The sequence below is a fragment of the Bufo gargarizans genome, chromosome 3 (assembly GCF_014858855.1).
Source record: "Bufo gargarizans isolate SCDJY-AF-19 chromosome 3, ASM1485885v1, whole genome shotgun sequence".
Classification (NCBI taxonomy): domain Eukaryota; kingdom Metazoa; phylum Chordata; class Amphibia; order Anura; family Bufonidae; genus Bufo; species Bufo gargarizans.
The window spans coordinates 375,032,497-375,045,828 of NC_058082.1; the positions used below are offsets into that span (position 1 = coordinate 375,032,497).

General features: G+C 42.8%; 1 protein-coding gene across 2 annotated transcripts in view; it reads left to right on the top strand.

The window, feature by feature from the left end:
• ITPR3 (inositol 1,4,5-trisphosphate receptor type 3) overlaps positions 1 to 13,332 on the top strand; it is a 498,562-nt gene that overhangs the window by 154,768 nt on the left and 330,462 nt on the right. For both annotated transcript variants that reach the window (XM_044288135.1, XM_044288136.1), the window contains exon 12: positions 9,010 to 9,109. In XM_044288135.1, coding sequence (XP_044144070.1) covers positions 9,010 to 9,109 — 100 coding nt within the window. The remainder of the gene's footprint in view (positions 1 to 9,009; positions 9,110 to 13,332) is intronic.

Genomic DNA, 13,332 nt, shown 5'->3' on the forward strand with positions numbered 1-13,332 from the left:
GAGGTTTCTTTCATGGGACAACAGTTATTTACATGGAGTCTTTGCATTAGGTGTTCACTACTATCAGAACATAACAGTACTTCTCTGATTTCTGCAGATATGGTGGTTTCCCCCAGGAAGTAGTGGAATTATGCAGCAAGCAATGTTTCTTCTTGTGACGTCTTGGGTAGCTGTTTTATCAGCAGTGAAAGTCATTCTTAAACTCTAGGAACTGTAAAGAATCTCTATTTCCTGACTCCACTGCTTGTGAGAAACATATTGAAGGTCTTTCTGATGATTCTATTTTGAAGAGTAAAGAAGTTCTATCATTTTGGTTTGCATTTATGTCAGGTGGATAGATCTTGCAAGTCTTCAGAAGACCCCCTCCTTCAAATTTGCTAAAGTCCACCTGTTTCTGTTGACCCATAAAAAAGATCTTTGATGCACATAAGATGAATCCCCAAGAAAGATGCATTAGATCCATTTCCACTGAGTCTTAAAGAATTGCATGCCTTGGGGGGTGGCCCTGGCATCTAGTATGTTACAGGCTATGTTGATTTCAGATGTGCCTTAGGTCCTAGAGGGTTGTCCGTGGCATCATGTGCTTGTCACGCTATGGTGGAGAACCCTGGCACCTGATATTACATTCTGTTTTGGATTCAGGTATGCCTTCAGGCCTAGGGGAGGTGACTCTGTCATAAAGTGCATGCCACGCTTTGGGGGTATCCTATGGATAAAGGTGGAGCACCTTGCAAGAGGCCATTATGAAAACCAAATTTTAGTTTCTGCAGATGTTTCTGCAGAAGTTAAAGGAACTTACCAAGAAGTCCAGTGTATCATGGACCCTAGCATAATATTTTCAAGCTCCAATAACCCAGTCCGAGTGATGTAGCTATTGGTTAGCTTATATCAGATCGAAGTCATATGTCATCAGAGTTGCTCTGAATTTCTCACATTTCTAGGAATAATAATGAGCTCCAGTTTTGGAATTGCCAAGCTCAGCTGTAGTTGAATTTGTGCTCTGCAGGATGCAAATTTGATACTGATTAAGCTTTCTTTGAGTTGAATAATTTTCTTGTTGTCCTCATGATCTTAGAGGAGAAGCAAACATGGCCTCTCATGGACTGTGGTGTTTCTCTAAGAGATTTTTTGATATTTCTTCCACATCCAGGACTGATCATTACAGTAATGTCACACTGGGTAGGATACAAGATACAATAGACACACGGAAAACCACAAAACAAGCATCTAGGCCAGAAGCTGGGGATAAAGGTCACCTCCTAACAAATCCATAACAGCTCTCCCTGGACTTCTGTGCCCGCGTTCAGACCCTAAAGGTGGGAATCAACGTGCCCCCGTTCCTAAGGCTGCAGATTCCCTAAAATCCCTAAGATGGTGGAAAGGGGGAAAGAGACAGCCTGCTTCCTCAGGATCTGGAGGAGGCAGGTGTCTCTCTAACAGCCTAGACAGAACACAAAAAGAAAACAAAACCAACTTATCTTGTAGCTGAGCAGAAACAGCAAATCCTTCCTTCCTCAGACAAAGATAGAAGCTATAACCCGCACAGGACACTGGGAAGGGGTGTAATTTAAACTCATACAAACGACCCCACCCAGTGCCCCTGAAGGGAGGCGGATACAGCTCAACTCCAAACCCAAAACAAAAAACTACACACATGCTGCTAACCTGGCAGACCTCCGCACATAACCTGAGCAGGGCATGACAAGTAATGTTTCTATCACAACAGGCTGATACCTTAAAGGTTATGTAGACCTTCGGAGGCGATTTTTGTTTATGATTGCATTTTACTCATTTTTGGCTAAAAAACATATTTTCAATTGGCCTTTATTAAAAATATTGAGATGTTCTGTCACAAGGGTTAACTGTTTTTCTAACTGTGTGACCGGTACTTTCATTTTCACTTTGTGCCAGTCATCTAATAAACCTTATCTCTAAACTACTACTAATTATTTAAGCCACATTCTTATCAGTAAGATAAGAACTAAACTATAATGAGTGTTTATAATGTCAGAGAGTAGAGATAAGGAGCCCATCAGCTCCCCAACTGACGGAAAAGAGAGAAAATCCAGAGGCTGCTACTAGTGCATCTCAGCTATGTACAGAAAAGGGGCTACTTACTTTTCATAAAGACGAATTGAAAAACAGATTTTTACCTCAAAATGAGTTTAGTGCAATACAAAAAAAATGCCCCCAAAGGTGTACATAGTCTTTAAAGACCATCTCAGTCAGTGTTTACATTTTCCTTCAGTAAACTGTTAGATAGAATCTATTCAAGCCTCTGGGAGAATATTCTTCTCCTGTGCAGTTTGTCTCTCCCTGCTGTTGATTTTGTCAGTGAGCTTCCAGACAGTTAAATGTCATCACCAATATTATATAAAATGGCAGCCTGGCTGTTCACTAATCAGCCACCTATCACCAGAGACGTTGGTTCAGACCTGAGACCTTGTCTTTCTTAGGCTACTTTCACACTTGCGTTCGCAATTCCGCTCGTGAGCTCCGTTTGAAGGAGCTCACGAGCGGACGCGAACGCCTCCGTCCAGCCCTGATGCAGTCTGAATGGAGCGGATCCGCTCAGACTGCATCAGTCTGGCGGCGTTCAGCCTCCGCTCGCCTCCGCACGGCCAGGCGGACAGCTGAACGCTGCTTGCAGCGTTCAGCTGTCCGCCTGGCCGTGCGGAGGCGTGCGGATCCGTTCAGACTTACAATGTAAGTCAATGGGAACGGATCCGCTTGAAGATGAGCCCATATGGCTCAATCTTCAAGCGGATCTGTCCCCCATTGACTTTACATTGAAAGTCTGAACGGATCCGCTCAGGCTACTTGCGAACTTAGAAATTTTTCTAAGTTATTAATGCAGACGGATCCCTACTGAACGGAGCCTCCGTCTGCATTAATATGATCGGATCCGTTCAGAACGGATCCGATCAAGCGCAAGTGTGAAAGTAGCCTTATTCTCTTACAAGTGGTCATTGGTGATTTTCATTTTAAGTTCCTTTTTTCCATTACATCTACATTTAGGGCAGTGGAATAAACGTTGTCAATGATTATGTGAGTTTTTTTTTTTTCCTCCAAATGATGTTACTCTGGGAGTTACCTCAGGTGATACCATAGATCTGTTTTTTATTAATTAAAGGGGTATTCCCATCTTCAGTTTTCATACTTGCCTTCGTCCAGCGCGACGTTCACTTCCTGGATTCGGCCGCGCTTGCGCTGAAGACTGAAGTTTTTCTCCCGGCCGGGCCGCGCAATGGCCTGAACACGCACGCCGCGCATGCGCTATGGTGACTTATTCCTGGCCTGTATAGTACAGAGCCGGCGTGCGCGTTCGCGGCTCTGTACTATACTGGCCAGGAAGAAGTCATCATGGCGCATGCGAGGCGGCGTGCGCGTTCAGGACATTGCGTGGCCCGGCCGGGAAAGAATCTTCAGTCTTCTGCGCAAGCGCGGCCCGGCGGGGTTCGACAGGAGAGGTGGCCATAACCAGGGGAGACGAAAGACAACAATCAGGTAAGAGGGGACTTATTTTCTCAAAAAGGGTGGGAATTGGGTAATAAAATGTATTTAGAAAAATTATCACTGTCAAATCATTAAGAGATTTAACAGTGATCATTGTGATGGGAATACCCCTTTAAAGAAAAGAGAGTGAAGTAAGAAAGGGGAAGCAAGGAGAGAGAAAAGAGTTGTGAGTTGTGGGTATGGAGTTGTGAGTATGGAGTGTAAGCCAACGAATTCCTGACAATCTATCCATTTCGACCAAATCTTGAGGTATTTGGAGGACTCTTCATTTGCTTCTGATGAGATCTCCTCCATTCTAGCAATATACAACATTTCCTGATACCATTCCCTCATATTAGGGACATGTGTCATGCGCCAGTGTCTAGGTATTAAACCAAATTCTATTATATGTAGGAGTCCTCTCCTTTTTCAGGTAGGGCCTTATCTGCCTGTTTAGCTTCCACCCCTGGGGCACAGAGGGCCAATTTTCTATTGTCACTCTACAAAATTTACCCTCCCTTTCTTTTTTGCTATTCACATCCTGCTTTGTGCTAACCTGAGGATGATGAGAAACTAGAAAATACTGGTAATTTTACTTTCCTCGAGTTCAAAGGCAACACATCAATAATTCTGCAGATATTCGTCTATATAACACATGAGTGAGCTGTAAGAGAAGGTTCATATAGCACCAACAATTAATTATACTAATTCTTAATTTAGTATTCTAGGTGGGCTAATTATAGGGTGGAGACTAGGGGACATAATCTCCCACTCTGTGCTGCCTTTGGACTTGAAAGTAAAATTACAGGTAAGACAAGTTTTCTATTTATACAGTAGCATGCAAAAGTTTGGGCACTCCTGGTCAAAAGTACTGTAAGGCCTCATGCACACGACAGTATTTTTTCACGGTCCACAAAAACGGGGTCCGTAGGTCCGTGACCGTTTTTTCGACCGTGGGTCTTCCTTGATTTTTGGAGGATCCACGGACATGAAAAAAAAAGTCGTTTTGGTGTCCGCCTGGCCGTGCGGAGCCAAACTGATCCGTCCTGAATTACAATGCAAATCAATGGGGGACAGATCCGTTTGACGTTGACACAATATGGTGCAATTGCAAACGGATCCGTCCCCCATTGACTTTTAATGTAAAGTCAGGAGTCCCTTTTATACCATCGGATCGGAGTTTTCTCCAATCCGATGGTATATTTTAACTTGAAGCGTCCCCATCACCATGGGAACGCCTCTATGTTAGAATATACTGTCGGATATGAGTTACATCGTGAAACTCAGATCCGACAGTATATTCTAACACAGAGGCGTTCCCATGGTGATGGGGGCGCTTCTGGTTAGAATATACTAAAAAACTGTGTACATGACTGCCCCCTGTTTTTAACTCATTGGGGGCCAGTGCGGCCGCCCCCCCCTCCCTCCCCTGTAGTTCACTCATTGGTGGCCAGTGGGCCCCCCCCCTCCCCTGTAGTTAACTCGTTGGTGGCCAGTGGGCCCCCCCTCCCTCCCCTGTAGTTAACTCGTTGGTGGCCAGTGGGCCCCCCCTCCCTCCCCTGTAGTTAACTTGTTTGTGGCCAGTGGGCCCTCTCCCCTCCCTCCCCCTCCTAATTAAAATCACCCCCCTTTCATTGGTGGCAGTGGAGAGTACCGATCGGAGTCCAAGTTTAATCGCTGGGGCTCCGATCGGTAACCATGGCAACTGGGATGCTACTGCAGTCCCGGTTGCCATGGTTACTTAGCAGTTTGTAGAAGCATCATACTTACCTGCAAGCTGCGATGTCTGTGTCCGGCCGGGAGCTCCTCCTACTGGTAAGTGACAGATCATTAGGCAATGCACCGGCCACCAATGAGTTAACTACAGGGGAGGGGGGGCCCACTGGCCACCAATGAGTTAACTACAGGGGAGGGAGGGCGCTGGCTACCAATGTGTCAACTACAGGGGGGGGGGGGAGAGGGGGGTCTGCCAGGCAGCAGGGGGCAGTCATGTACACAGTTCGTAGTATATTCTAACCTGAAGCGTCCCCATCACCATGGGAACGCCTCTGTGTTAGAATATACTGTCGGATCTGAGTTTTCACGAAGTGAAAACTCAGCTCTGAAAAAGCTTTTATGCAGACGGATCTTCGGATCCGTCTGTATGAAAGTATCCTACGGCCACGGATCACGGACTCTGATGCTAATCTTGTGTGCATCCGTGTTCTTTCACGGACCCATTGACTTGAATGGGTCCGTGAACCGTTGTCCGTCCAAAAAATAGGACAGGTGATATTTTTTTGACGGACAGGTGATATTTTTTTGACGGACAGGTGATATTTTTTTGACGGACAGGTGATATTTTTTTGACGGACAGGATACACGGATCACGGTCTCGGCTGCAAAATGGTGCATTTTCCGATTTTTCCACTGACCCATTCAAAGTCAATGGGTCCGCGAAAAAAAAAAACTGAAAACGGCACAACGGCCACGGATGCATACAACGGTTGTGTGCATGAGGCCTTACTGTGAGCATTTAAGCAAGTTGTAGATGAAATTATCTCCAAAAGGCCTAAAGTTAAAGATGAAAAAAACTGTTCAACATTTTAGTTAAAGGGCTTCTGTTACCCCACTAAAGTGATTTTTTTTTTTTGGGCTAGTGAAATTAGTTATATTGCGATATATGACAATATAATTGTGTTACTTACTTTGATCCAGCAGTTTCTGCAAAAAACGAAGTTTTATAATATGTAAATTCGGTCTCTACCAGCAAGTAGGGCGGCTACTTGCTGGTAGCTGCTGCAGAAATCCGCCCCCTCGTCGTGTTGATTGACAGGGCCAGCCGGGATCTCCTCCTCCGGCCAGCCCTGTCGGCATTTCAAAAATCGCGCGCCTGTGTTGATTCGGCGCAGGCGCTCTGAGATGAGGAGGCTCGTCTCCTCAGATCTCCCTCAGTGCGCCTGCGCCGATGACATCACCGAAATAGAAGACGTCATATTATTTTTGGTTTTGTACAATTTTAGAGTCAAAAAAGGAAAAGAGTACATTGCAAAAGTTTGGGAACCAAAGGAGATTTGAGCGCTCAGATAACTTTGACTGACGTCTCACACCTTAAATACCCTGTTAGTGTTAATGCTTGTTCATAATCATCTTTAGGAAAGGCTAGGTGATGCAAATTTCAAAGCTTTATAAATACCCAGACTCCTCTAACATTCTCCTAAAAAAAACGCAGCTATGAGTTCTAAGCAGCTGTCTAACACTCTGAAAATGGTTGAGGCTCACAAAGCAGGGGAAAACTATAACAAGATAGGAAAGTGTTTTCATTTTGCCATTTCCTCAGTTCTAAATGTAATTAAGACATATCAGTTAATAGGAGCATTTGGATGTCAAGAGAAGGTCTGGAAGACCAATAACAATTTCAGAAAAAACTGCTTGTAGGATTGCTACAATGGCAAATCAGAATCTGAAAAGACCTTCAGGAAGATTTAGCAAACTCTGGAGTTGTGGTATATTGTTTTACTGTTCAGTGACATTAGCACAAATATGGCCTTTAGAGTATATTTTATTAAGAGTATATTTCTTAATACATTTTTATATATTTTATATATTCTTGTCTTATTCTACTTGGGTTATTAGTTTCTCTTTATAGGTTTTTTGGACATATTTACTAGGCCCTATTTGTATAATTTAGATAGCTGAGGTATTTATCGGTTTAGGCTACTTTCACACTTGCGTTTGTTGCGGATCCGTCATGGATCTGCACAGACGGATCGGTTCAGATAATACAACCGTCTACATTGTTCAGAACGGATCCGTTTGTATTATCTTTAACATAGCCAAGATGGATCCGTCTTGAACACCATTGAAAGTCAATGGAGGACAGATCAATTTTCTATTGTGCCAGATTGTGTCATAGAAAATGGATCCATCTCCATTGACTTACATTGTGTGTCAGAACGGATCAGTTTGGCTCAGTTTCATCAGACGGACACACAAACGCTGCAAGCAGCGTTTTGGTGTCCGCCTCCAAAGCGGAATGGAGACGAAACGGAGGCAAACTGAGAAAAAACTGATTCATTCTGAGCAGATCCTTTTCCATTCATAATGCATTAGGGCAAAACTGATCTGTTTTGGACCACTTAGGAGAGCCCTGAATGGATCTCACAATTTGGCATCAGTAATGAGAAGGACTAGTGGGACTTTCTTGTGTTTAGTGGTATAGATAATGTTAAGGACTCTCCTTACATTATGATTTCCCTCCCAGAGACAAACCCAACTTGTTCAGGGTCAATTAAATTAGATATCAAAAGGGCTATGTGATATGCTAGGAGTTTTGACCACCATTTGAGGTCTTCATTTAGCAAGGAAATCTGTCTATAATACCACGCCTGAATCTTTATATTCCTTATGAAGCACTGTGATGTAAGCATCTAAAGATTGGGTTAGAAGGGATTAATCTTTGAGGAGAGAGTTTCAAACTTTAAGAAAATGCTGAAGTAATTGACAGATATTTTGTAGTAAATAATTGGTAGGCCATGTGACCCAGGACTTTTGCCTGTGGGAATGAAATTAAGAACTCTTTCAAGTTCCGCTTTAGTGAATGGAGCTACAAGGTTATTTGGAGGGGGCATGAATGGATTAAAGGATTGAGTTAATCAGAATCGACCCAGGAGTGAAGTCAAGCAATCCTTTTTGTGAATGATATTCTAGATTATATAGGACAGAGTAGAATTTATGAAATTCCTTAGCTTATAAAGGGATTTAGCAGCAACAATGTTAAAGAAGTCCTTCACCTTCTGCCTGAGGGAAATGAACTTCCAAAGATGTAATGTCTGATCATTGCTTACAAGCGTTCTTATAGTGCCTTTGTGGTAAAAAAAAGTTTAAAAATGTATTAGAAAATACACGCCTTAAAAAAAACTATAAAAAACATGCAAGAATTGCTGCTTTTTGCTTAGTTGCCACAAAAAAACTAAATAAAAAGCGATCAAAAAGTGTTGTGTATCCCAAAAGGATACCAATGAAAACTACAAGTAGTCCCGCAAAAATCAAGTACACACACAGCTCCAGAGGAAGAAAAATCTAAATGTTCTAAGTCTTGGGATGCGAGCGATGCAAAAGCATTTTCTTTTTTTTTTTTTTTTTAAGTGGTTTTTATTGTACAAAAGTAGTAAAGCGAAAAAGAAAACAACAAAATGGCGCTAAATTTATAACAAAAACTCAGTGGCGGTTTTGCTGTTTTCCTTTCTACCTCCCAGAAAGAGTTAATGAAAGTTAATCAGTAAGTTATGTGTACCCAAAAAGGGCACCATTAAAAACTACAACTGGTCCTGCAAAAAACAAGCCCTCATACGACTACATAGACAGAAAAAAAAAAGGTTTTAGCTCTTGGAAGGTGACAATGGAAAATGAAAAAATCTGGCCATTAAGGCCCAAAACAGGCTGATCGCTAAGAGGTTAAGAAATTTCTACAAATATTCTATTTGATAAAACTGTAAAATCCCTTTAAATTATGTGCTTGTTTTCTTTTGTCAGAAATTCATTTGTGAGACTACGACATCTGTGCACCAACACTTGGATTCAGAGCACCAATGTCCCTATAGATGTTGATGAAGAACGGCCGATACGTCTCATGGTAATAGCATGGATAGAAACTATGGGGGTCTTTTATTAAGACCAGTGCTAATACCCCTTTAGCTGGAAGCAGCCACGTATCCACCACCTGTATCCACCACCTGTCTAAATCTACGCCAGCTCCTTTGCCTAAAACAAAAAATGTTTTAGAAAATGATAAATGAGACGGGCCTACCAGCCTGCACCCTTCCCTGCCCATGCCACGCCCCCATTTTCAGACCTGGCGTGAGCAGGGAAAAGTTGCAGATTGTGACGTAAATAACCTTTGTGCTGCAATCTGCGACAGATATACGCGTATATCTGTTTGTAAATGACCCGCTATGTGGACATAAGGCTATTCTTTATGGAATGTGGTGGTCTTTTAAAGGAGTTGTCTCACAAATTAAAATGTATTTACTCTGTTAACTCAGGCAAAATATAATTGTAGAAATGTATTATTCAAAAATGTGCCAGAATTCTGCCTCAATTGTCAGAAAAATATGCATATAGACTTTGCAACACATTTATTAAATGGTTTAGCCCACCCATCTCGAGTTTTGCAAGTCTATTTCTTCTGAAGTTTCCACCAGAAAACTCCAATAGAAGCAGACCCAAAAACTCAAGTTGGGTGGGTGTCTCTTAGAGGAAATGCTGGACATGTGCTAAATCTACCCTTTGTGAGTGCAATGAATTCTTGAGTGATCTGAACTTGATTTCATGCTTCACTATGGCAGGGTAGTCCTTGTCTCTTGTAGGGATTTAGGAGGATTTTCATGATAAGCATGTAAAGCTAATATCAACAAGGGAAAGATTTGAATAGCCTATGTGTTTGCACTGCTGGTAGAGAACAATTTTAAGTGCTGTGTTCTTGCTACTATTATCCCCAGGGCCGGCTCCAGGTTCATGTGGCGATAAAGTTTCAGTGGGCCCCCTTACAAAATGATAGCTCTCTGAGTACAGATAATATAGTAGATATTACCTGTAATCCTATGTAATAGCACGGATAACTCAGTGATGGCTATCTTAGTACACAAAATGTAGTAGTGTTACCTGCAGTCCTATGTAAAACCACAGATAACACTAGTGCTAAAAATGTGGTATGGTTACCCGCAGTCCTATGTAAAAACCACAGATAACACTAGTGCTGATAATGGGGTACAGACACACAGGGACAGACACCCACACACAGGGACAGACACCCCCCCACACACAGGGGATGATATACACACAGGAACAGACACACAGCAGGGACAGGCACATGACACACACAGGGAGATGCACACACACACAGGGACAGAAACACATAGGGACAGGCACACCCACACACACAGGGACAGAAACACACACACAGGGACATGCGCACACACACACAGGGACAGACACACAGGGAGAGACACACACAGCTAGGCCGCAACACATTTCAACGTGACTCTTTTCCGTACAGGAACACAGCTCTCTGTGGCTCCTCCCCCACTGGTCACATGGCTGGATGATATCAGGAAGGTCCTTTAACCGGTCCTGGGGCCGCCCACCCCAGCAGTGCACATGGTGAAAAATTGTCTGCATTGCTGGGGTAAGCTGCACTAGAATTCAGAACAGGACACAGCTGCAAGAGTGAGCGGGCACAGTGGGCCCCCTAGGGGCAGTGGGCCCCGACACTTGCTCGGATGTGCCGGGTGCTGACGCCGGCCCTGATTATCCCCCAACTTAACCACTATGTGCTGCATAAGTTCTTGTGGATTTGAATTGTTGCTATTAATTGGAGGAGTATCTGCTTCCTTTTGAACCTTGCTGTGCCAATTTTTTTTTGTTTTCCTAAAAATGTATTTGGTTGTGGGGGTAATCACATATGCTTAGTAGCGCAGTTCCACTGATTCCATTTGAAATACTATGGGGGTAATTTATTGAGACCTGGTTTTAGATGCCGGTCTTAATAAGCCCTTTAGCTGCCAGTGGATCTGCTGAAGCTATGTCGAGGCGTCAGCCTCTACATAACTTTGGCGTATGTCACGGATGATATTGCAGATAGCTGGAAGTTATGGATAAACATCTGACTGGCTTGCTACTAAACTAAGGAGCATAAAGGTGACCCCTGTAAAACCCTAAGAGCTCACCCTAACTGCTAAGCACATACAAGGGTGTCAGAGGTAGACGATTGCATGCCCTCGTACGTAGACTGTGTGACACCTGAAAACCCTATTATAGTGAGGGGACACGACCACCGGCTCCCTGCACTTAATACGGAGGGAGTCAGGGTCACCTAGAATCAAGCCAGCAAAGAAACAATACAAGAAAGGACTTATCTTAACAAGCAATAACAGAAGTCTTCAGCAGTGATCACTTCAATCCAGGAAGTAGTATAAACCGCAAAGTGAGGCAGTATGGGAGGGAATATAAAGGGAGGCAATTAGTGTGAATAGGTGACAGCTGGGAGAAGGAAAGGAGATGACAAAGTGAAACCAAAACAAAGAACATCATGCAAGAGGTACAGAAGAACGTCTGCCAGACCTTCTCAGAGAGCTGGCGGTGACAGCGTATCCACAGCCCACTTTTTAAGACTTGGTGTGAGCGGGGAAAAGTCACAGATTGTGGCGCAGATAACCTTTGCGCTGCAATCTGCGCAAGAAATTCGCCTAATATAGACATATTTCTGATAGAAAAGAACCCTCTTGTTTTGCCTGATCTAACAAAGTAAACTGATGTGTAATCATGGGATAGCCCCTTTAAATTTCAAGCGTTATTTACCTATAAAATTGGCATGTATGCAAATCTCCATACATCGCTTACATACATGGCTTAATTTGTCTATCTTTTAAAATGAAAATTTTATATTGTCCTCCATGTTGGCTGCATTGATCAATTTGTCTGTCTTTTAAAATGAAACCTTCATGTTGACCTCCATGTCTAATATTTTGCAAATTAAGCAATCCAGCTCTACAGGTAAAGAATGGTAGTAATTAATGTCAATTTGGTTGGGCTCTAAACCTAAATGATAACTTTTGTAGTTGCTATTAATTGCACAGTTTAGGTAATCAACCATTTTAAAAGGATTTTCTCAGACTTATATACTGAAGACCTATCCTCTGGATAGGTCATCAGTATCTGATCAATGGGCGTCCGACTCCCGGTGTCCCCACTGATCAGCTGTTTGAGAAGGCACCAGCACTTGCAGCCCTTTTCCCTGCTCGCCAAGCACAGCACCATACATAGTATAGCGGCTGTGCTTGGTATAACAGCTCAGCCTCATTTACTTCAATGAGACTGAGCTTCACCTAGGCCATGTGACCAATAAATGTGGCAGCACATGGCCTAGGGAAAGCTGAAAGAAGGGCACAGTGCTACTGCGAGCGCCAGTGCCTTTTTAAACAGCTGATCAGCGGTGGTCCTGGGTGTTGGACCCCACCAGATACTGATGCCTTATCCTGAGGATGAGCCATAAGTAATCTAAGTCTCGGAAAACCCCTTTAAGGTTAGAGAAAGTCTGAATGCACTGTTCTTCAGTTAGTGAAAGGACATCCAAAAATAAATCATCCCAAGTAGTCACTGGTTCTTAAGTATTTTCTGTTCTGAAAACACCTAAATCATTATCATTCTTAAAATGTGAATCATTAGCAGTGCTTGTTGTATTTTGCTTCACTTTTATATGATTTATATTATTTATGTTTGAACTTTAGAATATTAAGGGGGTCATTTATTAAGACTTACGTTTTTTGCCACCGGTCTTGATAAGCCCTTTAGCTGTCAGTGGATCTGCCGAAGTTATGTAGAGGCGCCAGCCTCTACATAACTTCAGCGCATCCACCACTGGCCTAAATGTAAGCCAGCTTCCTTGCTGTCTTAAATTTGGACCATTTTGTATGCCTAAAACAGGCGTAGAAAATTATGAATGAGACAGGCCTACCAGCCCGCCCCCTTATCGCACAAATCATGCCCACTTTTTTAGACCTGACATGAGTGGGGAAAAGTTGTAGATTGCGGTGCAAATAACCTTTGCGCCGCAATCTGCGTCAGAAATATGTTTAATATAGGTGTAAATTACCCCCCCCCCCCAAGTGTTTTCTGACCCTTTAATGCGTTTTATATAACAATTATAATGGTAATTCCATATGATTTGTAACAGTATTTTTTGTCAATGTATACAAACAAATATAAAAGTATGTCTTATTATTGATGTAATATTGTAGTTATGTCTCAAACTGTGAAACAATATCAGTTCAGTGTGATGTGTATTTGAAAAGCATCTTT